This window comes from Adiantum capillus-veneris, chromosome 17 (assembly GCF_014529385.1).
Source record: "Adiantum capillus-veneris isolate H3 chromosome 17, ASM1452938v2, whole genome shotgun sequence".
NCBI classification, from domain to species: Eukaryota; Viridiplantae; Streptophyta; class Polypodiopsida; order Polypodiales; family Pteridaceae; genus Adiantum; species Adiantum capillus-veneris.
The window spans coordinates 98,254,557-98,279,951 of NC_140947.1; the positions used below are offsets into that span (position 1 = coordinate 98,254,557).

A 25,395-nucleotide genomic window follows, 5' to 3' on the forward strand; every position below is an offset into this window, starting at 1 on the left:
TGCAATATGTAGAAGTAAACAATTCTATATAGTGCTAAACATTACTCTACTGATTTGAAAAAGAGTTTTACTCCAAGGGTAATTACACCACTATATGGTTCATGAATGATGAATGCAGGAAACCAACAAGAAGAGAATAAGAAGCAATATTCTAATGTAACAAATCTATGAGATATATACAACATAAAACACTAGAGCACTATATAAAACACAAATCATGAGTACCCACGATCAAATATAGAAAAAAAGATTTATACAATGATTATGTCCATCATAATAGAGTAGTATAAAGGAGATCATAGGAATATAGACAAATAATTCAAATAGATATACTAAATAGTGATAGTATATGACACAACAACATGTCTATAATTACAAAATTCTGCGTAAATAGAGTAACATTATCTCTAAGAGGCAAAAGTTCTACATGTAGAGTACTACAATTATGCTAGTTAAGACTAATCAATATTACATAGTCTCATTGACTGATATATAGCAATACAAAGGAGAAAGAAGGAATAGAACAAAAGATTCCAGTAAGCAAAACAAATGTTGACAACACAAGTACCACTTTCTAAACTCTAATTACACAATAGATTTGAGACTTCTAGTGAAAAGTGCAAAAAGAAAATATGTTGCCATTATTGCAAGGCTAATGATCACTTAATTAAGCAGTGTCCTATATTGAAGGCAAAGGAAGCCAAGAAGAAAGAAGTTGGTTCCGCTACAAATGCAGCTCTTATAGAGTCTTCAGTGAAAGGAGATTGTGATGCTGATGTAGATGCACAGTGGGCATTTAGTGCAGAGTAAACTGATGATCCTTCTGTCCATGATGCATGTATGTTAGTTGTTGCAGATTCTCATGTGTGGTACTTTGACAGTGGTGCTACAAAAGCACATTATCTCTCATTGTGACTTGTTTACCTCTCTCGAGGATGTCCCTCACGGGAATATAGCCACCTGTGCCAACAATGCCTCTTATATGGTCAAGGGAGTTGGAAAGATTGTGCTGATTGCCTGCGAGTGGCAACCCTTTCATGCTTGTTTTTATGTACCTGGGATCAAGAAGAATCGTTTGTATGTATATGTACTTGCTAGATTTGTTTTAGTTGTGAAATTTGTGGATGACAGATGTACAATTCATGATCTCAGTTTTGGTGATGAATTTGTTGCATCTGGCATTTTATGATGTGGACTCACTTTGTATGACAAATGTGGGAAAAATTTGGCAAATGCAGTTGTGGATTCAAAGGCTATTTCAGATGAAAAACTTTGGCGTGCACGTTTTGGGCATCTAAATTTTGCCAACTTGTTGCGTTTGCAAAAATTGTTTGATATTGTTTCTTCTTTGCCACCTCTTGAAGCACTTGTGAAGCATGTTTGTGAAGGCTGTGTTTTGGGTAAGATGTAGTGTTCAAAGTTTCCAAAGGATGGTTTAGTTAGGGCTACATTCAAATTGCAGTTGGTGCATAGTGATGTTTGTAGGCCCATGCAAACTCCGTCCTGGGAAAATTACCTTTACTTTGTGATTTTCATTGATGATTACTCCTAGCATGCATGGGTGTATCCGCTTAAAGCTAATTTTGAAGTGTTTACGTACTTCAAGAAATTTTTGACTATGGCTAAAAATGTCTCAAAATGTACTATGGACACCCTCCATTCAGATCGAAGGGGGGAGTATATGTCTCATGCGTTTAATACATTTCTAGCTAGTCGTGGGATAAAACACAAATGTACAATGCCATATACACCTTAACAAAATGGTCTTGCTGAAAGAAAAAATGGGTCGCTTATGGAGATGGCACAATGTATGGTCAACAGTTAAGCTTTAGTACATTCATTTTGGCTTGAGGCCATCATGTGTGCTACTTATGTACTCAACATGTATCCTATGAAAGCTTTGCAGTCTATGACTCCACCTGAAACATGGCATGACTGAAAGCCTTCTATTGATCACATGCACGTTTTTGGTTGTTTAGCTTATGCTTTGGTGCCACAAACACAACACAAAAAATTGGATGATAAGGCTGTTAAATGCATTTTTGTTGACTATGGTACTGAAAGCAAAGGTTATAGGTTGTCCCATCTGCAGAAAAGTGTATCTTGGTTTCACAAGATGTTGTGTTTGTGGAAGATTTTGTTTAGCCTTTGATGTCATGTACTAGAGACAATGATATAAGCGCACATGACATTTATGACAATTTATTACCTCTTTTAAGTGGTGAAAAATTGAGTGTAAATTTGAATAAGGCAAATGTATAGCCTATGAGGTTTCAAAAAATGCTAGGGATCATGCTATTATTGATGCAGATGTACATGATGTACTTGATGTGGAAAGGGCTGAGAATGAGCAGGCTAGAGGTATGCCAAAATGGTGGGTGCATACTTTGTGTGACAGTAAATTGGACGCATCATTGTCTAGTTGTACTCATTCAAGTTCTCACCATGCATCTTATGCATCAGATTTTTATGCTTTGGTTGTCTCTAGTTTATGTGATGCAGAGGAACCTCTGTCTTTTGAGGAACAACATAATTCTGAAAATAAGATTGCTACCATGCAATCAAAATATGATGCACTTATAGAAAATGACACGTGGACTTTATATGATTTTCCTCTTGGTAAAAAAGCAATTGGTATGAAGTGGGTTTACAAATTGAAACGTAAGCCATATGGTGAGATTGACCGCTCTAAGGCTCGACTTGTTGCAAAAGGTTATGCACAACGAAAATACATAGATTATGAAGAGACTTTTGTTCCCGCTTGTTGTATGACTACTGTGCGTTTTCTACGTGCATGGCAACTCATTTTGGATGGGATATACATCAATGAGATATTGTTACCGCTTTCTTGAATGGTGATATATTTGAGGAAGTTTATGTAACGCAACCTCACGATTTTTTCATTAAAGGGCAGGAAGATAAAGTGTGTAAATGTAAAAAATCTTTGTATGGGTTGAAGCAATCTCCTCGTGCGTGGCATGAGAAATTTGACACTCATTTGGTTAAACAAGGCTTTCATAACCATCCAACAAAAAGCGTGAGGGTGTTGTACTTCTCATCGTCGTTCTTTAAGTTAATGATTTGCTGATCACTGGACCCAATCAGACACATATTGCTGAATTTAAGGTTGATTTGAATGCTAGTTTCAAGATGAAAGATTTGGGGCTATTGCATCATTACTTGGGCATACAGTTTAAGCAGTGTGATGGTGGTATTGCCTTGTGTCAAGAAAGTTACATAGAGACATTGCTATGTAAGTTTGGACTTGAGGACTGCAAACCAATTGCTACTCCCATGGAAAGATGTTTGAAAGTGAGTCTTCATGATTTTGGTGATCATGCCGATGTCACTCTTCACCAAGCTGCTGCTGGATGCCTTATTTATGTATGCAATACAAGGTCGAATGTTTAGTTTGCAGTCTCACATGTTAGCAGGTTTATGCATAGCCCAAGGTCTAAGCATTGGTAGGTTGTCGAGAGGATATTTTGCTACTTGAGTGGCACTTTGCATCTTGGCTTGTTTTATCCCAAGGGGGGATCATTGCCGCCGAATTTACATGCTTTTTTGGACTTAAATTGGGCTGGTTCTTTTGGCACAAGAGTGTCCACGAGTGGTTTTTGTTTCATGATCGGTAGTTCATGCATATCATGGTTGAGAAAGAAGCAACTAGCAACCTACTATGGCCACATCTAGTTTGTGAGGCTGAGTACACGGCAGTCTTCACAGCTACGATTGAGTGTGTCTAGCTCAGACGCCTTATGGATGATTTGGGTGTTAGAAAGGACACTACCAACATCATTTATAGTGACAGTCAGAGCCAATTGGTTGTTACCATGTACATGTGGTAGTGATGTGTGTGAACACACTAGGACCGTCGGGACATTTTTTCCCTCTTTAGGAGGTTTTTTCCCCCGTGCATTGCATATACACCCATCACTCTAGGGCTATCTATCTTCCATTGCACACTAAGTTATACACTCTCTATTGTGTGCCTTGAGCTTCCTTCGTCTTCTCCAAGCTGTGTGCGTTTCTCTGCAACCCTAATTCCAACATTGGTAGTTGCGAGGAACCCATATTTTTCATGCTCGCACAAAGCACATTGAGGTGCATTATCACTATGTCAGGGAGAGACTCTCAGCAGGAGAGATCAACTTGGCTTACGTGCCAACACAGGAAAACCATGCAGACCTGTTCACGAAGGCTTGCCTCATGAGAAGTTCAAAGATTTTCACAAAGCTTTGGGCTTACTCCCCTTTGTGGATTGATCATGCACTCAAGGCATGCCACTTCCCTTTAGATTAAGTGCTAGGTCTTGTTCACCGCATCACTCCCAAGGGGGATTTGTTACTATATACATGTGGTAGTAATGTATGAACACACTTAGGACTGCAGGGGAATTTTTTCCCTCATCAGGACGTTTTTTTGTCTCTCATGTTTTATATACACCCTATTTATGGTGTTTGATACCAGAGGTTTGCCCTTTGGGCATCATTTGCGACAATACTTGATTAAGGTTTTGTCCTTTGAACAATGTAAAAGGTGATTGCTTTTCACTGTTGTCATGCTTTTCTTGTTTTTGTTGAAGGGCATTTCTTTCAGTTTCATAGATATTTGGATATGTGGATTGCAATTACCTTTTTGGATTCCTCTTTCAGGATATTATGATGAGCAATGGGAAGTTCCCTCTGCGTACTTTACTTGATCCAATATATATTGTTTAGATATCTACCTCATCTCCACACAAATTTTGAAGATTCTTAGTTTTTTCTATTTTTCGCAGTTTAGGGCACTGCTTCTCTATTGGGCAGGACTGTTATCACTATTACTACTTTTGGACATTTTATCGAATTTTCTTATGTTTTATTCTCAAAAACCATTCAAAAGAAGCAACGTAAATAGAATTCTCCTTTACCTACTATTCTTAAAGTGTAAATGAAAAGCAACCACTTCTATTTTTGGTGCATGCATGATAGAGAAAGAGAATCTTGAAATCGCGTCTTCGTGCACACTGTACTTTTTCAACAGGAATCAAATTCTTGACTCTTCACAAGGTAGACGAGCGCTCCAAGAGCATCTTGAAGATGTGACTTAAAGTTTTACATCCCTCTTGAATAGAGCCATCAAAATCTCCATCAGGACAAAGCTATAGAAGATACACTTTTGTCCTCTTTTATGTTGATTTTCTCTCTTACACATTGTATATACTCTCTTGATTGTGTAGTTCATGCTCTCTTATTTTTCATATATATAATTGTAATTCATGTTCCATGAGATGAATAAAGAGGTGGAAGGCAAATACTCAATCATATTGATTGAAGAGTATGGTGTCTTTTATTTTGATTCTTGTTTATGTTGCTCGTTTTGTGTATTTTATTCAATCAATTGTTTTACTGAATTTATTTTTATATAATGAATCAAAGTTGTGTTGAAAGTGTTGGAAAAATTTTGAAAATCTGTTGGTAGAGCTAACACTTTTATACATTTTAGGAAAAATTACCAAAATACCTCTCAAATTTCAAAAATTCCCAACATACCCTCAATATTTTGTCATAAATTCCCAAAATGCCCCTCAAATTTTTCAAAATTCCCAAAATACCTCTGGTTGTGAGATTAAATTTCTCCAAAGATATTTTTTTTGTAGCTTTTAATAAGAAGACTGATTGTCTTTCAATACAAGATGCTAAAACTAGAATTTGGGTTGATTATGTAGGCTTTGAAGATGGATTGCTTCATTAATTTTAGACATAATTGCCCTTTTTGCAAGATAATTTGTGACAAATTACATGCTAACCACTGAATCTCAATTGTCAAAAGGGAATAAAATTAGAGGGGTATTTTGGTCTACATTTTAATATAGCCGCCGGCTCATGCATATAGCACTGGTGCTTGGGCACGCTTGTAGTGTGTACACCCCTAAATGATAAATCTATTTGGATTATTGGATGGTGACGTGGAGAGCATTCATTGGCAGAGGTACTCCTTTTTTAATGGTACTTGGTTTTCGTTATACTAAATCTTTGTCGCGCGAGCAGTGAACGCCATCGCTCAGGTCGAGCCAACATCGCCTGAAAGCATCTTCTTGCCAAATGATACATCGTATATAGAGAAAAAGCCTGCAGGAACGTATTTGTATATTATTGCAGGATTGGAATGCGCATTTGACGAACGGATCGTAAAATCAAGCAGCCGCAGCAACATGTGCGCTCCTCCTCCCTCCTTCCCTCAGTATCAAGGTGGTTCCTCCTTCCCCGTCTTCACTGCCCAGGTCTCTCTCTCTCTCTCTCTCTCTCTCTCACACACACACACACACACACACACACACACACACACACACACCCACATCCACACATGACCACACGCATAGGCATTTTTTTCTTATTCACCCCAACTCCATTCCACTGTTGCAGGGCAGCAATCCAGCCTTCAATTGCAAAATATTTGGCAAGTCCGTACATAAGGTAGAGAGAGAGAGAGAGAGAGAGAGAGAGAGAGAGAGAGAGAGAGAGAGGAAGAGAGGCTTTTAAACGTTACATGTATCAAATGTAGATGTCGCATGAAGTGTCAAGTAGTGTACTCATGATAATATTTATGGCCAACTTTTCTTAAATATAGGGAGGATTCAGTATATGATGCTGGGGTGATTACTCCCAGATTTTAATTAGATAAAACCCAGTCCTTGAACCTCTGTATTTTGATTCTTAGAAGTGGGCTTGTTATTCGGCAAGGAAAGGACCTTGGACACACAAGTCGCAACCACTTCAGCATTACATTTAAACCCCCCCCCCCCCCCCCCCCCCCCCCTTCCTTTATCCCCTGCCTCACAACTTCAGCACCTTTTTATTCTGAGTTGTGACACTGCAAAGAGCAGCTGCTCGACCATCATTTGTGTGTTGTCCTTGCTATCCTCCACATTATCCTATCTCATAGAAGGCCGATGGGATATGTCACTTTCATAAGCATGGGTGTAGGCCTGGTGGTGTTTCTTTCGAGTTCTCACCGGTCAGTTTTGAAGATCAAGGGCATCGTTCTGGTGCTCATCATCGGCAACTTTCTATTTTGGGGAGACATGAGCCCTGTTCAGGCTTGTTCTTTTTCGGTAGAAATTCCACCGGTTTCTCTTGATCCCACGGGGCTCTTGGAGTTGATGTACCTTCATGTAGTTTTGATTGAGATCATATTCCTTACTGTATTCATGACACAATAGGAGAGTTTTCCACCTCTCAGACATGTTGTAAATTTATTTGTTACAGGATCTCAGAGATTGAGATCTCTTGGACATGCTGTAAATGTATTTGTTATGAGATCTCAGAGGTTGAGAATCAATAAATATTTTGGTCAGTGTTGTACATTTTATGGACTTTGGAATCATACCTATGTGACGATTGGCATTCTATATTTTTTTTGAGGTTGTACCCTGGAGATGCTTATTTTAATAAGAAGATTCTCTCTCTCTCTCTCTCTCTCTCTCTCTCTCTCTCTCTCTCTCTCGCGTGCGCGCTTTATTTACCTCTTCTAATGGCCGAAGTCAGCCTATGAGATAGAGCGATGCAGATGTGTGTGTCCTCTGGGTTTCCAAAAAAAGGGAAGTGTTGAGAGAGAGAGAGAGAGAGAGAGAGAGAGAGAGAGAGAGAGAGAGAGAGAGAGAGAGAAGAATGTATATGTCAGAGATCTAAGAGACTTTCTTTGAAAATCAAGAAATAGTCTTGGTCATTTATTGTACGTTCTATGAACAATTTTTGGGATCATGTCGAGATATCAAGCTCAACGTATGATATGCTTGGATGGCTTCTTGCCTGCATTTCGCAAGAGCTCAAGCTCTCTACTCTTTACATGGTATTAGAGCTTGCGTGTGGCTAAAGAGATGTGAGCGGCAAGTAGGAGCAGAGGAAGAAGCAATTTTTGGTAAGTTTCATTCTCCTCCCTCGCGTGTTGGTACTACTCACCTGACAATCTTGGGAGGTGTTGGTAGAGATCTTCCATTTTGGCACTTCGGTGTTGTAAGAAGCTTGGTTGGTGTGGCAATTTTTACAACTAGTGTATAGTAGTGTGAAACAATGTATTGGGTGTTTATACACATATTGTGGTCAACTGTTGTGACAAATACATGCTATTTTTGATTTCCGTAGGTTTTGAGTAGATTTTACATACTGAGTGAAAAGTTTAACAAGAACAACTTTCATGCTTAAAAGTTCAAAATAACGATTTTCTGATAGGTAAAGGCTATCGGGAGTAAATTGAAGGTGAACGAGAAGAGGTGCTAGTGTTGCTTGAGGAGAATTCTACTACTCAACATGTGGAAGCTTTTGAAGATTGGAATCAGAGAGCACGGAATGTCATGTATTGGTTATTTGTTAATGCGGAGAATATGATGATTGGGTATATACAGGATTCACATTCCCCCAAGAACGCTTTGAAGAATTTGGTCTCACTAGATGTGACCAACAATAAGGCAAGGAAGCTGCATTTGAAGACAGAGCTCAACACTGTCAACGCTTATCAATTAATGATTACGTGTTGAAGATTAAGGACATATACCATGTCGAAGTACTTCTTTCATAAAGTCATACAGTTGAATACTATCAGCCCATCAATATCCCTGAAATCCAAAGGAAAATCGGCGACTTTATTCCATCACTGTAATGTGTGACAAAGGAGCGGAGTAACTCCCCTCTTGTGTAGTCCCGTCTGCACCAGATTCAACCCTGCTGATCCACGGGATCTCTCATCATAGTCGAAACAAGACCAAAAGCCTCAAGGTAAAGTTCCAATATCTGAGGAGTATCTGCTAGGTCCTTCTCTTTCATCCACTTCGCATCCAATGTCGGATAGTTCTTGAATTTCACTAAGAACTGTCGTATCACTTTCCTTTCCTTGTGAGCCAGTATCCATTATGGAACGAGTATCTCCTCACTCTCTACCACTTCAGGTTGCTTGTAAGGTGCAGCGGCAGTGAATGTTGAACTTTGCTCAAGATGAGTACTCCGAACTGTGCTCAAAGTTCCTTTTACTTATGGAAGGGAGTTATGGAAGGGAGAGCCTTCCGTTCCTTTAGTGAGAGAGTGCAATGGACATAAACAAAGTGGCGAACATTGTGAATGAAGGTGTTGAGAGTGAGAGATAGAGAGAAGAATACGACCCCAGAATGTTGTCAAACCCTCCTCCGAAGGCCCCACTCTCAATGGCGAGAGCGGTCTACTATTGATTGCACAAATCTCTACAATGCTTGGACTTGCCGACGACGTCGACGATGATGAGGAGGACGACGAACGGGCTGAAATCTGAAAATGCTAAGGGCTGAAATCTGCAAATCTTTATCTGCTGAATTCTGACTCTATGTCGATGACGACGAGGCGATGACGACGCGCTGCAAACGCAGATGCTGAAATCTGCGTTTTCCGGGCTGAAACTGCAAACTACGCGGGTTTTGACTGTGCGGCGAGGATCAGCTGCGGGAAGGTGAGATCTGCAAGGTTCAAGGGTTCTATTGCGGAAACTGACTGCTGAAAACTGAAAACGTTGAGTCTAGGGCTGATTCAGTCGCGAAGATCTGCAAAAACGCTGAGGTTGATCTGCAAACCAAAAACGTTAGGGCTGAAAATGGGTCCTGCTGCAAACAGGCTATGAATCTGCTGGTGCAAACCACTCACTCTAGTGCTGATTTGTCCTTTGCTGTCGCCAGGCTGATGCAGATGCAAAAACGCTGGCTGATCTTGGTTCTTGTCCAAAAACGCTAGCTCTTCTGCTGTGATGCAAAAACGCTAGTAAAACTTGGGGTCCTGGTGAGAAGTTGCCTGTGAGCAAGTGCTCCTGCTGCCTCTTCTGCCAGAAAGTGCTAGCGCTAGGTTTCTATTTATACAAACTTAACAAAATTACCCTACCTAGTTTCCAACAAAAGTCACTTAAAAATAAGTGAAAAATGTCAAAAATAGGGAAAATAGGTCTATGCATTGTAAAAATGCTCCTGATGGGTTCTAATAGAAATGTGATCATCATGCTGTGTGCAACCAGAGGATATGTATCTACTCTAAGTGTCTGGACATGCACGGTCTGCGAACACACTCACAAAAGTGCGAGATCCTAAGCTAACTGAACTGAACCCATGTCATGAAGTAGCTTGTCCATGTGCACATAGGGTTAGATGTGCTTGTGACATTGCTTCTTAGGGTCCCTGTCGATTGGCACCTCACCCTTGAAAGGTTTCAAGAGACTCACATGAAAAGCAATGTGAATCTTCTAAGTATCAGGCAACTTCAGTGGGAAGGATATATCATTTAACTTCTCTTAAATCTGGAAAGAGCCATGATATCGCATACTTAGCTTTGGAAAAAGCCTTGTCTTTCCCTTTCGTTTTCTCAGGCGTGCCTTCTCAAACTGTAAGAGCAGCCAATCATCTTCCTTCAGCTACAAGTCGTGTTGATGTTTATCGGCTGCCTTCTTATGCCGTGCTTGAGACTTCTCAAGAACCTTGCAAACCTTGGCAAAAGTAGTTTCCAGATCTCTCGTATACTGATCCGCTTTAAAAATCTTATCTTTGGTGCTTAGAAATGGAGGAACCTTCTTAGCACCCTTGATTACTTCAAAGGGCGCCTTCCCTGTCGATGCATGAACTGTGTTGATGTAGGCAAACTCATGCAAGGGCAAGTACTTTTCCCATTGAGTCTACTGGTCCGAAATATAAGACTTCAATAAATCCAAAACCACTAAATTGGCTATCTTAGATTGCCCGTCTGTCTCTGGGTGGAATGAGGACGAGAACTGCAACCGCGTGTCAATGTTCTCCCAGATTGCCCTCCAAAACAAACTAGTGAATCAAGGGTCACTTTTTGAAACAATGGACTCAGGCATGCCATGTAATCGAAAAATCTGTGAAACAAACAGTGTTGCCAAACGATCAGGCTTAACTGTCTTCTTTTTCGGAATGAAATGTGCCTGCTTACTGAATCTGTCGATGACTGTCCAAATGCCATCACGTCCACTTTGAGTCTTGGGAAGATAAAAAATAAAATGCTTTCCCATGGATGGGAGGGGATGGGTAAAGGTTGTAAAAGTTGTAAAAGTCCTGGTGCCTTATGCCTGTCAAATTTGACCTTTTGGCATACTAAACAACTGCAAACAAACTCGTCCACATCCTTTTTGAGCCTCGGCCAATAGAAGTAATGCTCAACACCCTTCAAGGTAGTATCAATGCCGTGGTGGCCCAAAAAAGGTGGACAATGGCACTCAGTCAAAACCTTTTCCCTCAAAGGCTGTGTAACACACAACATCGTTTTCCACATCAAATAGCCGTCCCGTATGGAATAGTCTACAATTGTCTCCCCACTCTGTATCTGGTGAAAGATGTTTGCAAAATCAGGATTGGTGGCGCATTGATCAACCATATCCTCAAAGCTTCGATGATGTATCGTGGAAATAGCCAGAACCAAGGGCTTGCAAGACAACGCATCTGCCACTAAATTCTTCTATCCCTGAGCATGGACTACTACTCTTCTCTCTCTCTCTCTCTCTCTCTCTCTCTCTCTCTTCTCTCTTTAAGTTTAATTGCAGTTTTTGTTACTATTGATTTCTTGCTTGGGTTTCCAACCTTGTTATAGTGGTATCAAAGCTCAAACGATTCTTTTCATGAACTATCAGATTCTTTTTTGTAGCACACATGGGTTCTAGCGATGAATCCGACAGGGAGGACAACATCCCACCGACTACAACATCCCACTAACTACACGTTTTTGGGAACATGAAGAGCGCTCAACTCCCAATGATGAGCTAGAAAAAATTAACAGAGATTCAAATGGGAGCAAACCTCCTTTCAAGGAATTGGAAGAGGTGTAACAGACTTGGACACTCCAAGTCAAGAATCAATCGCGACAGCACCAAATAACCACTTCAAACAATTCACAGATCACAATAGATTTGCACTGGCCCGACGGAGTTCCGTGCCGAGAGATATTGGCCCCAAAGATTGGCGCCCCTTTCGGTATTTCCTTTTGTATTAAAAATCAATGTCAGAGTACAAGAGCGGTTAGGGTTTCACTCTCAGACTCTGCGTCCAGATGCTCTGAGAAGTGAGGCCCTCACCACCAATTTAAAGGTTACAAGGGATGCCCAAAAGCAGAGCCCCAAAAGCTTGAAAGCAAAAGCAGATTCTCTCTCTCTCACTCTATCTCAAGAGAGCCAACAAAAATAAAAGCAAATAGTCTTTTCTCTCTCCGCTTGACCAATAGCATAGAGAAAAAGCATCTGCTGAAAATTCTGCCGCAAAAAGCAGCCAACGCAATTTTCGGGACTGCCGTACTGCCACGTCAGCAGGCCAGCGCATTTTCCGGAATTTTTTTCTCTTGCTGCCCTAGGGTTAGGGTTTGCTGAAAATTAGGGTTTCTGGCAGATTTTAGGGTTTGCAGGAAATTAGGGTTTTCTGGCAGAAGTTAGGGTTTCTGATGCCGGTAGCCACGTGATCACTTTGTGACATACCCCCCTCTTGAAAGCATTGTAATCGCACGATTACGCCTGCAAAACCGACAAAAGCCATAAACCATCTTTGCAGACACTGACTGTTAGTACCTATGTACTAGGAACACACATCTAGCACATGTACCAAATCGATAGACACATCACACGACATCACAAGATATCACCAGACATCACAGGACATCACATGACATTCAACATTCATTCGGATCTTAGACCATGATTTATCGCCAATGTAGCTAGCAATCACATCTAGGTCCAATCGGGACCTCCTCGATGTCCGATTGACTAACCCCTATTGCAACCATGTCTATTCGAGATCAATCAGACCAAAATGGTGCAATCATTTCGTCTATCAGTTCTTGCACTCAAAAGAAGTCAAGAACAAATCAGTATCATAATGAGGAATTCCATTTCATAAAGTCATACAGCAGAATACTGTCAGCTTTCAGTATCCCTGAAGCTCAAAGAGACATAAGTGACTTTAGTATCTAAATCAAGGCATCTGTTCAAAAAGGAGCGGAGCGACTCCCCTCTTGTGCATCCCACTGCACCAAATCTGCGGCCAAGCTGAATTCTGGGTTCCGTTTGGAATAGACTATGCTAAACCAAAAGCATCGAGGTAAAGTTTCACAATCTGAGGAGTATTTGCTAGGTCCTCATCCTCCATCCACTTCGCATCCAATGCAGGATAGTTCTTGAACTTAACCAAGAACCGCCTTCGGACTTTACCTTTATTCTTTGTATCCTTATGTGCCAAAATCTGTTCAGGAACAAGGATCTCCTCGCTTCCGATACAAAGCATCTGCCACCACATTCTTCTGTCCCTGAACATGGACAATTTGGAAGTGAACTGTGACAAGATGTTTGCCCATCGCATCTGCTTTTCCGAAAGGTGCTTCTGTGACAAGAAGTAGCTCAATCTGTTCTCTGAACGTGATCTTCTTGAATGAAGAGGCGGGTAGAAAAGAGCTCCAGAATCTTTCGCAATAAGCATTGATTGTATCTTTCTTGGTCATCCGAAGATGGTTCCAAGCAGCTCGTATATCTCGTTCATATTCTTGCGTCAACCAAGAAGAAATAAAAAGCTTTTTAAATTTCAGCCATTTAATTGACGCAGCCTTGTTTAAAAGAAGCGTGGACCACCAAGTAAGAGCATTCCCCTTAAGGTAAGAGGTAGCTCTTCGAATCTTGAAGTGCTCTGAATAGCGTCCTCCCGCGAAAGCGATGTCAAACTGCTGTACAAAAGACAAAGCCTTCGAAGCATCTGAGTATCCTGAAAAAGTATCAAACTTGATTGAGTGGCCACCTTCCTTAAACTCTCAGACTTTCTTGCTTTTATCTTCGAGAAAGTCATACTGGTTGGCTTTGTAAAAATTCTTCTTGTTCGCATAGAAATTTCCATCATCAGAATCTGAGCTGTTTGTAGACGAGTCCTCAGTAGAACTATAAGGCTCTGAGCAAGATTTAGCCTTCTTTGCCTTTTTCTTGCACTTTCCGAAGCTTTGTTTCTTGCTTCGCTTTTTACCTTTTTTGTCTTCTTCGCTCGAATCTGAAGAGCTAGAAGAACTGTCAGAGGAAGAAGAAGAAGAAGAACTGGGTACTCCTTCAAATCGAACACGCTTCTTTTGTTTCTTTGCCTTGTCAAAAGTCGAATGATGACCCAAATATCCCGGGAAGTCAGTGCTTTTCTTCTGCTTTTTGCCGTGCTTTTTGGCTTTCTTTTGCGTGTCAAAAAGCTGAGCAATCCGTGCATTAACCACCTCTTGTAATTCCTTCTTTGACTACTGTTTGTGATTAGAAGGTTTCTTGAGAGCGGGTTTCAGGGGTGATGTAGCGGTTTTCTGCCACTGTGCATGCACTTCCTGAAAAGAAGTCTCGCTCATATATTTCGCCAATTTCGGATCCTTCGCAAAACTGAGCATCATCTTTGTTGCATCGCCTATCAATTGACGATGCCTCATCTCTCTTTGCTCCACCTGAGTAGGCCGAGGCGGGCCATACTCTCTGCCGGAATCTTCGTTGTGATCCCTGCCCGCATCTCCAGATGGAGAGGGAGTCGACTGATCCTTGCGTGAAGCCATAGGTGCCGCGGAAAAAAATATTTGGGGATCGGATTTCCTGTAGAAGAGAAATCGGCCGTGCTCTGATACCACTGTAACAGACTTGGACACTCCAAGTCAAGAATCAATCGCGACAGCACCAAATAACCTCTTCAAACAAGTCACAGATCACAATAGATTTGCACTGGCCTGGCGGAGTTCCGTGCCTAGAGATATTGGCCCCAAAGACTGGCGCCCCTTTCGGTATTTCTTTTTGTATTAAAAATCAATGTCAGAGTACAAGAGCGGTTAGGGTTTCACTCTCAGATTCTGCATCCAGATGCTCTGAGAAGTGATGCCCTCACCACCAATTTAAAGGTTACAAGGGATGCCCAAAAGCAGAGCCCCAAAAGCTTGAAAGCAAAAGCAGATTCTCTCTCTCTCTCTCTCTCTCTCTATCTCAAGAGAGCCAACAAAAAGAAAAGCAAATAGTTTTTTCTCTCTCCCCTTGACCATTAGCGTAGAGAAAAAGCATTTGCTGAAAATTCTGCCGCAAAAAGCAGCCAGCACAATTTTCGAGACTGCCGTATTGCCACGTCAGCAAGCCAGCGCATTTTCCGGATTTTTTTTTTCCTGCTGCCCTAGGGTTAGGGTTTCCAGGGATTAGGGTTTGCTGAAAATTAGGGTTTTTGGCAGATTTTAGGGTTTGCAGGAAATTAGGTTTTTTGGCAGAAATTAGGGTTTTTGCTGCCGGTAGCCATGTCATCACTTTGTGACAAGAGGAGAATGACAAGTTTTCGATAGGGGATCTCGACAGAGCAATATATGCCAGCTTTAGATCGACACATGTGCCAAGCGCATAATGAAATATTCCATGGACCTGAAAAGTGAACTATGTGAAGTACCTGAAGAATCACCGGCTTGATGAGGTTCACCCCTGATGGTAGAAGTCCATCCACTCTCCTATCAAGTCGGCCATGGACACCAAAGCAAAGTCGGGTGCAGAGAAGTAGAAAGTGTACTCGCAAGTTGTCCCGTGCACATCTAACTATGTGCATGTGGACAAGCTATACCTACTTCTAGGGTTTTGGTAGCCTTGGATGTGTTCTGGCACCCTTGTGAGCCTATACGGGGGATTGCACATGTCCAGGCACTTAAGAGTAGTTGCATACCCTCTGATTGCACAACCCATGATCACTAGCATTATCATCAGTACCCAGCATGAGCATTTTCCACCGCATGAACCCTTTTTTGCCAAAGTGCATATGAAACACCTCTTGCACTTATTATTTAATAAGTGACTTTTGGCTTTTAATTAGTTGTGGTTTCAGACTGATGCTGCTCGACCCAGACTCAAGCACCTATATATGTGACCCATTGGGCGCCATGAAGAAGCAAAAGACATAGGGTAAGAAGACCAAGGAGCACATACAAGCAGTTCACGGTAGGACCCAACACCCTTGCGTTTTCTCATCAGATCTAGCGTTTTGCTAGCAGAGAGTCAGCGTTTTCAGCATCAGCCCTTGGCGTTTTTGCATCAGCAAATCAGCCCTTAGCCTTGCAGCACAGTACCCTTTCCGCACCAGATCGTCCTTGGAAATCAGCCATTGCCATCAGATTCAGCTAGCGTTTTCAGATTTCAGCCACCAGTGTTTTGCATAGCCTCGTCTCGTTGCCGTCGTCGCCGACACATTTGCAAATTCAGCCCTAGAGACCAGTGATCGGTTTTCAGCCAAGCTTCAGCCCTCGCGTTTTTCATTTTCAGCCCTCAGCCTTCGTCATCGTCGTCAACATCATCATCGTCGTCGTCAAGTACCACATCATTTAGAAGCATTGTACCAGACCTTGTGCAATCTAAAGCAAGTACCTTTCTAGCAATAGAGAGGGGGGCTCTTGGAGGGGGTGAGGACCCCATCTGGTGTCGTCTCTTCTCTCTCTCTCTCTCTCTAGCATTGTAAGGTGCAGTGGAAGTGAATGTTGAACTTTGCTCAAGATGAGTGCTCCGAACTGTGCTCAAGGGTTCCTTTTACTTATGGAAGGGAGAGCCTTCCGTTCCTTTAGTGAGAGAGTGCAAATGACCACAGACAAAGTGAATGCCATTGTGAATGAAGGTGCTGAGATTGAGAGATAGAGAGAGAAGAATACGACACCAAATGAGTTGTCAAACCCTCCTCCGAAGGCCCCACTCTCGCTGGCGAGAGCGGTCTATGCTATTGATTGCACATATCTCTACAATGCTTGGACTTGTCGACGATGTTGACGACGATGAGACAAGCTGAAATCTGAAAATGCTAATGGCTGAAATCTGCAAATCTTTATCTGCTGAATTCTGACTCTATGTCAGTGACGATGTCGATGACGACGATTTGACAACGACGCGCTGAAAACGCAGATGCTGAAATCTGCGTTTTTTGGGCTGAAATTGTAAACCTTGATGGATCTCACCGTGCGGCGCGGAGCTGCGAGGTTCGAGACTTTTTCTGTTGTAACTGATTGCTGAAAATTGAAAACGCTGAGTCTAGGGCTGATTCTGTCGCGAAGATCTGCAAAAACGTTGAGGTTGATCTGCAAACCAAAAACGCTAGGGATTGAAATTTGTCTTTGCTGAGGAAACTGCTAATGCTAGGGCTGATCTGCTGTTGCTGGGGAATTCGCTATCGCTAGGGCTGCTTATTGTGTCTTGTGGTCGCCGAGGTTGATTTGCCATGCAAAAACGCCGAGGGCTAAACGCTAGGTCCTTGTTGCCGTGTTGCAAAAACGCTAGGCCTGTTGGGGTCCTGCTGAGAAGGTGCCTGTTGAACTGGAGTTCCTGCTGCCTCTACTGCTGTGAAATGCTTACGCTAGGTTTGCTTATATACTCACTTGGTCAAACTGCCCTACCCAGTTCCCAACAAACGTCACTTAAAAATAATAAGTGAAAACATGTCAAAAATAGGAAAAATAGGTTTTGTGCACTGGAAAATGCTCCTAATGGAAATCTGATGATCATGCTGTGTGCAAGCGGAGGATATGCATCTAATCTAAGTGTCTGGACATGCACGGTCTGCTAACAGACTCACAAAAGTGCCAGATCACATCCTAATCTAACTGAACTGAACCCATGTCATGAAGTAGCTTGTCCACGTACACATAGTGTTAGATGTGCACGTGACATCCCCTCCTTTTCAAAGTGAGATACTGGTACCGAACTGTATGGCGTCGAGGGAGATCGCCAACAATGTCTGGATGAATCCTGGGAAGGACTCTTCGCCGGCCCACTCTGATGCGTGGGTCATGTGATACTTGAACTTCATAAAGGTCTGCAACGCTTGCTTCTTTGGGCCGCTTCGAAAGCGACACAAAGTCATTTGTAGCTCCTTCCATGCTTCAACTTTGTCTAGAGTCATGCGTCTACCGTCTTCAAGAATCTCCGAGGATGAAAATTCCTGAAACCACTTTCAACACAAAACATGAGCATACCCATTCCATGTAAAGTGACTGGAAAAATTCTAGTCTTCCTAAACAACTGTGCATGCAATGTAGATGAATTTATAGACGGAGTGCCAAACCGTTCATCAAACACATGCAAACAATGAGATCGAATCTTTTCTTTTTGATCTAAATCAATCAACTGTGGCAAATCATAATGGAAATGCCGATGCTTGATGCTAAATCCTTCTTGTGCTCTTTCTACGAGTGTTATTCCTTGAATGCAAACATTTCATCTTTTCATGAGTAATTTGCATACATCCGTGCTCATTCATGAGTGAATCGTGCTCAACGTACAATATAGCATGCCTAGGAAAAGGGATCTCATAAGGCGGTGACTAAAATACAAGAAAGCATCACGAATGAAACACTCGAACCATGCGTGCTGACTAATCGTGCGAACACATAAAACTTCTTGGGGAGGTTCTATGGACCTAGGCTCGAGAGCCAAGATCGGTTCTTCGTGATTGATTGTTTCTGCAATGAGGTTGTATCAACTAACACATCATTCTTGTGAACAATCACATCATCTCATGCAAATCATCATGCTTGTCATTATCATGCAATTCATCATGCTTGTCATTATCATTCAAATCATCATGCTTATCATTGTCATTCAAATCATCATGCTTATCATAATCATGCAAATCATGTGTGTCATGCTTGGGTGTCACAAAGTGATGACGTGACTGAAAACCCTAATTTTTGAAAACCCTAATCTGCAGAATCCGAAAAACCCGCAGACATGATGATGTGGCACCGTACGACAGAATCCGAAAAACGCAGCGCGTTTCACCTTGGTTTTTAGGCAGAATTTTCGCTTTTTGCGCTGGGAAGAGCAGTTGGAAGTTCTACGCAATTTTTGGGCAGCTTTTGAACTTTGCTTTAATTTTCAAGCGAGTCTTATGAGACAAATTGCTTTATTTTTAAAAGGATGGCAGCTTTTGGGGCTCTGCTTTTGGCATCCCTTGTAAACAAATAAATAAGTGGTTTGTGCTTCCACTTTGCAGAGCATCTGGACGCAGAGTTTGAGAGTGAGACCCAACCGCACTCTTATACTTTGAACTCAGATTAATACAAAAAGAAATACCGAAAGGGGCGCCAGTCTCTGGGGCCAATACTCTAGGCACGGTCCGCTGTGCCAATGAAAATCAATTGTACACTATGAACTGTTTTGAAGTGGTTATTTGGTGCTGTCGCGGTAGATTTTTGACTTGGAGTGTCCAAGTCTGTTACAGTGGTATCAGAGCATTGCCGATTTCTCTTCTACGAGAAATCCGATCCCAGATTTTTTTTCCGCGGCACCTATGGCTTCACACAAGGATCAGTCGACTCCCTCTGCATCCGAAGATGTGGCAAGGGATCACAACGAAGATTCCGGCAAGAGTATGGCCTGCCTCAGCCTACTCAAGCGGAGCGTCGAGAGATGGAGCGTCGTCAATTGATCGGCGATGCAACAAAGATGATGCTCAATTTTGCGAAGGACCTAAAATTTGCAAAATATATGAGCGAGACTTCTTTTCAAGAAGTGCACGTGCAGTGTGGCAGAAAACCACAACACCACCCCCGAATCCCGCTCTCAAGAAACCTTCTCCTCACAAGAATTATTCAGAGAAGGAATTAGAAGAGGCGGTTGATGCATGGATTGCTTAGCTTTTTGACGCACAAAACAAAGCCCAAAAGCACCGCAAAAAGCAGAAGAAAGGCACTAACTTCCCGGGTTATTTGGGTCGTCAGTCGACATTTGAAAAGGCAAAGAAACAGAAGAAGCGTGTTCGATTTGAAGAAGTACCCAGTTCTTCTTCTTCTTCTTCTTCTGACAGTTCTTCTAGCTCATTTGACTCGAGCGAAGAAGACCGCAAAGGCAAAAAGCGAAGCAAGAAACAACGCTTCAGAAAGGGCAAGAAAAAGGCAAAGAATTCTAAATCTCGCCTAGTGAGTGAATGTTCTACAGAGGACTCGTCTACAGACAGTTCAGACTCTGACGACGGTAACTTTAATGCAAAGAAGAAGAATTTTTATAAAGCCAACCAATATGACTTTCTGGAAGATAAAAGCAAGAAGGTCCGAGAGTTTAAGGAAGGTGGACAATCAATTAAATTTGACACGTTTTTGGGATACAGAGATCAAGGTTGCATCTGTACGTACGTACTTATTTATCCGTACCGTACATCCCTATCGTACGGTTCAATACGTACGGATAGGTTCCGTACACGTTTTTTTTTGTTGTTTTGTTTTGTTTTGTTTTTTGGGTAGCCTTGTGGGTCCTTCAATCCTATTTCAACCGATTTCAGTCATCTTTAGTCCTATTTCAGCCCTGTTTCAGCTGAGTGTGCGGTTTTTAGTGCTTACTAGTTATTAGAGTTGGGACTCCAGACTTCAGTCTTGGATTTATCATTTTCATGATTCATTATGTATTTATTTTGATGCTCTTAATTTTATGTGACCATGATAGCAGACATCTGATACTATTTGTTTGTAGACATTGATCAATGGTTAGCTAATCTCAGCTTTGCCTTTTCATTGTTCAATTAGAGTTGTGGACTCCATTTTTGGTATTTGTAACGGTGTATTTTTGATTTGCTAGTCGTTATTTGAAGCCTTGGTGAATACATAAGTAAATGTACGAAGTACTCTCAGTTTTAGGCTTTGTGGAAAAAAGGACGAATTTTTACGTACCTAAAAACTCAATCTCTGTACTACTTACCTTACGTACCAAATTTGTACCATCTTTTGTACAACAGTTTCACATCGCTTTCGCGGGAGGACGCTACTCAGAGCACTCTAAGATTCGGAGAGCTGCCTCTTACTTTAAAGGGAATGCTCGAACTTGTGGTCCATGCTTCTTTTAAACAAGATTGCGCCAGTTAAATGATTGAAATTTAAGAAGCTTTTTATTTCTTCTTGGCTGACTCAAGAGTATGAACGCGATATACGAGCTGCTTGGAACCATCTTCGGATGACCAAGAAAGATACAGTGGATGCTTATTGCAAGAGATTTTGGAGCTCTTTTCTACCCGCCTCTTCATTTAAGAAGATCTCGTTCAAAGAACAGATTGAGCGGTTTACCTTGGGTCTACATACAGAGATCCGAGATCACTGCTTGGAATAGAAGTCAGCTTCTATTTAGGAGTTGATGAGTCATGCGAAACGGGGTTTTTCCATTCACTCTGGCAGTCTGACCTACCCCACCGATGAGGTCATGACACAACGAGCCGAACAGACTTCAGCAAATGAAAGTAGAAAGAGAAAGAGCAACCCAGAAAAGAAGGACACACGACCCAAGCTTACTCCTCAGGAGAGAGCTCGCTCCATCAGGGAGAGGAAGTGCTTTGGATGCGGGGAACACGGACATATCTCCGCGAAGTGCCCTAAAAAGACACAGAAAGAACAGAATGACAAGGACGACGAAAGGCCTGAGAGTTTGAGAGCAGCCGAGGAACGTGGAATAAAAGGCAAGATGAAAACAGGACTGGTTCCAGATTGTGTGGATACCGATCCCAACACAATGAACGAGAGTACAAAACTTTGCCGAGCTTGGGGCAAAGTGAAAGATCAAGAGGCCTTGATTTTCTTTGATGGAGGAGCCAAGGCAAACTTCATTTCACCGGAATTGGCGGCGCGGCTCAAGATCACTTCACTCCCCATTGGATGGGACCACTTGCGGAGGCAGTTCTAGCGGCACCCGGCAGGGACGTAGCCATTACACCTGTCATTGGCAAACTTCGGTTGCATTGTCAGGGGTATTTGGGGCATGAGGACTTCTTCATAATGCCTTTGGAAGGTTGTGATGTTCTCTTGGGAATTCCGTGGTACCACAAGAACAACGCCGTGGTCGACTATCGGGCGAGGAAAGCGACATTGACTACAGAGAAGGGCAGAACCATTGTACTTGATATTAAACTGAAGGGCGAGTTTGTCCCTATCGTATCGGCTTCGGCCATTTCAAAATTAATGAAATCCAGTCTATTTGTTTACTCGATCTTTATGAAAGAATTGAGTGATGAGGATAGGAGAAATATGTCTAAACTTGATAAAAAACGCCAAGATTTTCTCCACTCTCACGCCGATTGCTTCTCAGAGGGCCTACCAGGCGAGTTACCACCTGCTCATCCTGAAGATCATACCGTTGATCTAATACCTGGAAGCACACCACCGATTTGACCACCTTACCGTGTGAGCCGAGCACAGAATGAAGAGATTATGAACCAAGTGAAAGACCTCTTGGAAAAGGGTCTTGTCTTGTCGAGTCTAGTACTTCGCCGAATTGCTCTCCAGTGTTGTTGGTTGTGAAGAAAGACGGATCCTGGAGAATGTGCATCGATTATAGAGCTCTCAACAAAATCACCATCAAGAACCGACTTCCGATTTCTAGGATCGATGATATACTCGACAAATTACAGGGATCCTCGTGCTTTAGTAGGATTGATTTCAAGAGTGGATATCATCAGATCAGAATCGCGCCGAGAGACGTCTACAAGACAACTTTTCAGAGGACTTTTGGGTTATTTGAGTTTTTGGTGATGCCTTTTTGCTTAACCAATGCTCCTGCGACATTTAACCGGATAATGGACAATATTTTTTGAGAGTACAGGCTATTTGTTAGCACTTTCTTTGACGATATCATTGTTTTCTCCAGAATGAGGCAGAACATAGAGATCATCTGCTTCAGGTCTTTCAGGCATTACGAGATCACAAGTCAGTGATTAATGCGAAAAAAAGTTAATTTTTTCCTACTAGAGATACACTTTTTGAGACACATTGTGTTAGTAGCAGGAGTGCAAATGAATCCGGCCAAGATAGAGACTATCCGTGATTGGCCCAATTTGAAGAACGTCCATGAAGTTAGAAGCTTCTTGGGACTATGTTCGTACTACAGGCGGTTCATTCGAAAGTTTGCAAAGGTTGCTTCCCCTTTGCATAACTCGACACAGAAAGGAGTCCCTTTGTAACAAACTGCTGACGTGTCAAAGCCTAAAGAATGGAGCCAACTTACAGATGCCGACCGAGGTGCCTAAACCCTAAGAAGAACAAGCAACAGAAGAAGTGTCACAGAGTGATGACATGGTTGCCCGAGTGCAAAAAACCCTAACCCTAATTTCTGCCAGAAACCCTAATTGCTGAAACCCTAATTTTGGAAACCCTAATTGCTGAAACCCTAATTCTGGAAACCCTAACTGCTGAAACCCTAATTCCAGAAACCCTAACTGCTGAAACCCTAATTCTGAAAACCCTAACCCTAAAACCTGCAAACCCTAATTTCTGCCAAAAACCCTAACCCTAACCCTAAGGCAAAAGACAAATTCCGAAAATTGCGCTGACATGATGACGTGGTAGGTAGTACGGATTTCCGCGTTTTGCACTAGCTGATGACGTGGCAGGTTGTACGGATTTCGGTAAATTGCCCTGGCAGCTTTTTGGCTTTGCTTTTGAACCAGAAGCTTTTGAGTTTTAAAGGCTTTTTACTATAACTGCTTTTCAGGCCAAGGGCCTTTAAATATGAGGCTAGGGCTCATTCTCCGGCATGCTTCAGTACGAAGGTGCAGAGTCTGGAGTACCGGCTTGTACTGTGTTGATGCAATATAAAGAAATACCGAAAGGGGCGCCAAGGTTTGGGGCCAATACTCTCTGGGGTGGAATTCCGCCACTCCGTGTCGCATGTCGTCTCTCTCTCCATTTCAGTTCAGTTGTTATTTGAAGTGCTTAAAGTTGTTCAGTCTGTTCTTTTCTATTGGCACGTGGTGCCCGCCTTGTGACAGTGGTATCAGAGCATCAGGCGTGTGCTTTTCTAAAAGCATACCGGTCCTACAAAAGAGTAGACAGAGCTATTGGAATTTGATCGGAGGTATCTTCGCCCTCCAACCCCGGACGTATTAGCCACTCCCACCCTTACTTCATCGCGCATCGGGACGCTCCCGTCTTCACCGCAGTGTCTTACAGGGCATAAGCCAATTAAGATCACTTGCAAGAGAAGGATCCAGATTTGTTTCAAGTCACTGTTTTTCTCAGAAGCAGTGCCATGCAGATGTTGATGTCTACAGCTACAAAGCAGCATACTGCAAGTACTTGGCAAGCTTTCAAGAAAATTTTTGCCCGAAGTTATATGGTTTCTGACATCTTCCTTCGGAGTGCAACTTCTGGCAGAGTGGGGTATCCTGAAATGCTTGCCATGGAAACCCTAGCAGATTATAACTTGAAGTTTCTCGACATCTCCCAATAGATGTCTCTTCACGAGCAGATGAACTTGGAGACCGAGTGCGATTGCTATCTTGGGACTACCATCGTCGCCAAAGAAACACTGTTTGTCCAAGAGCTGATGGACCATGCCGTGCTCGGCTACGACCTTATGGAAGAAACCTAACCCTAATTTTTGGTGCAGGTTTTAGGATGGAAAGTCAGTCGACTTTTCGAGCTCGATTGATATGGAGATTGCTTTTTAAGTTTGAGTTCTGTTTGAGCTTGTTTCGTGACCCTGTTTGAAATTTGTTTGAAATGGATGGTATTTGTTTTGAACCTGTTTTGGTGCCGATTTGAATTGTTTGACTCTGGTTTGATACTGGTTTCAATGATTGGTGATTTTACTCCCGGGTGGAGAAGTGAGAAATACTGTTTTGGTATCGTTTGAACCTCGGAACGACGCAGACTGATGCCTGGGGAGCGTTTCGTTGTATGTTTGAAAACCTCCGAACGACGCAGGCCGATGCCTGGGGAGCGTTTGGTTGTATGCTTGTAAAATAATTGTTGTTGTGACTCCCGGCCCGGACCTGGATGGTTATGCGGGAAGAGTATTTAGAAGTCTGAGCAGTGGTTACTCTCAGCACCTCCAAACAACGTAGGCTGCGGTCTGGGGGGCGTTTGGTTGTAAAAGGCCTCTATATCTCCCGGCCCGGACCTTTTTAGGTTATGCGGGAGGAGTGATGAGGGAGTCGTTGAATATCTCCCGGCCCGGACCTTGTTAGGTTATGCGGGAGGAGTGTTCATCGGCGGCTTTATGTTTCTATGTCTTGTAACATGCATATGTGAGTATTTGTGTTGCATTGTGATGTGCCAACTAGTGAATATTCCTAATTGGATGAGATTGCCTGGGTATGTAATTTTAGTGCATCAAGACACCCGAGGAAGATCAATACGGTCTGGGTGTGATGGCTAATTTTATTACGCGGGAATATCAAGAGTTCCGATTTGGACGAAAGGAGAAGCTAACTCCTTGATCAAAACAGCCGATAGGAGCAGCTAACTCCTTGATCAAAAGAGCAGAAAGGAGAAGGTAACTCCTTAATAAAAAGAGCAAATTGATTGTCCCTCGGAATGTCCCTTGGAAATTTTTGAGCTAACTTGAGTTGTTTTGCAGATATGCTGTAATCGCGGACGATTACTCTCTTTCAAGAAGGGGAGATGTAACAAACTGCTGACGTGTCAAAGC

General features: G+C 42.4%; 1 protein-coding gene across 4 annotated transcripts in view; it reads left to right on the plus strand.

The window, feature by feature from the left end:
• The first annotated feature begins 6,017 nt into the window (after window positions 1-6,017).
• LOC147437761 (uncharacterized) overlaps window positions 6,018-25,395 on the plus strand; it is a 64,971-nt gene continuing 45,593 nt past the window's right edge. For 2 of the 4 annotated variants that reach the window (XR_015184903.1, XM_086487234.1), the window contains exons 1-2: window positions 6,018-6,265; window positions 6,408-6,458. Coding sequence is in view for 2 of the 4 variants with exons in the window: in XM_086487234.1 (XP_086343360.1) it covers window positions 6,197-6,265; window positions 6,408-6,458 (120 nt within the window). In the remaining 2 variants the exon portion in view is untranslated. The remainder of the gene's footprint in view (window positions 6,266-6,407; window positions 6,459-25,395) is intronic. The other 2 variants (XM_086487232.1, XM_086487231.1) reach the window with 2 other exon arrangements.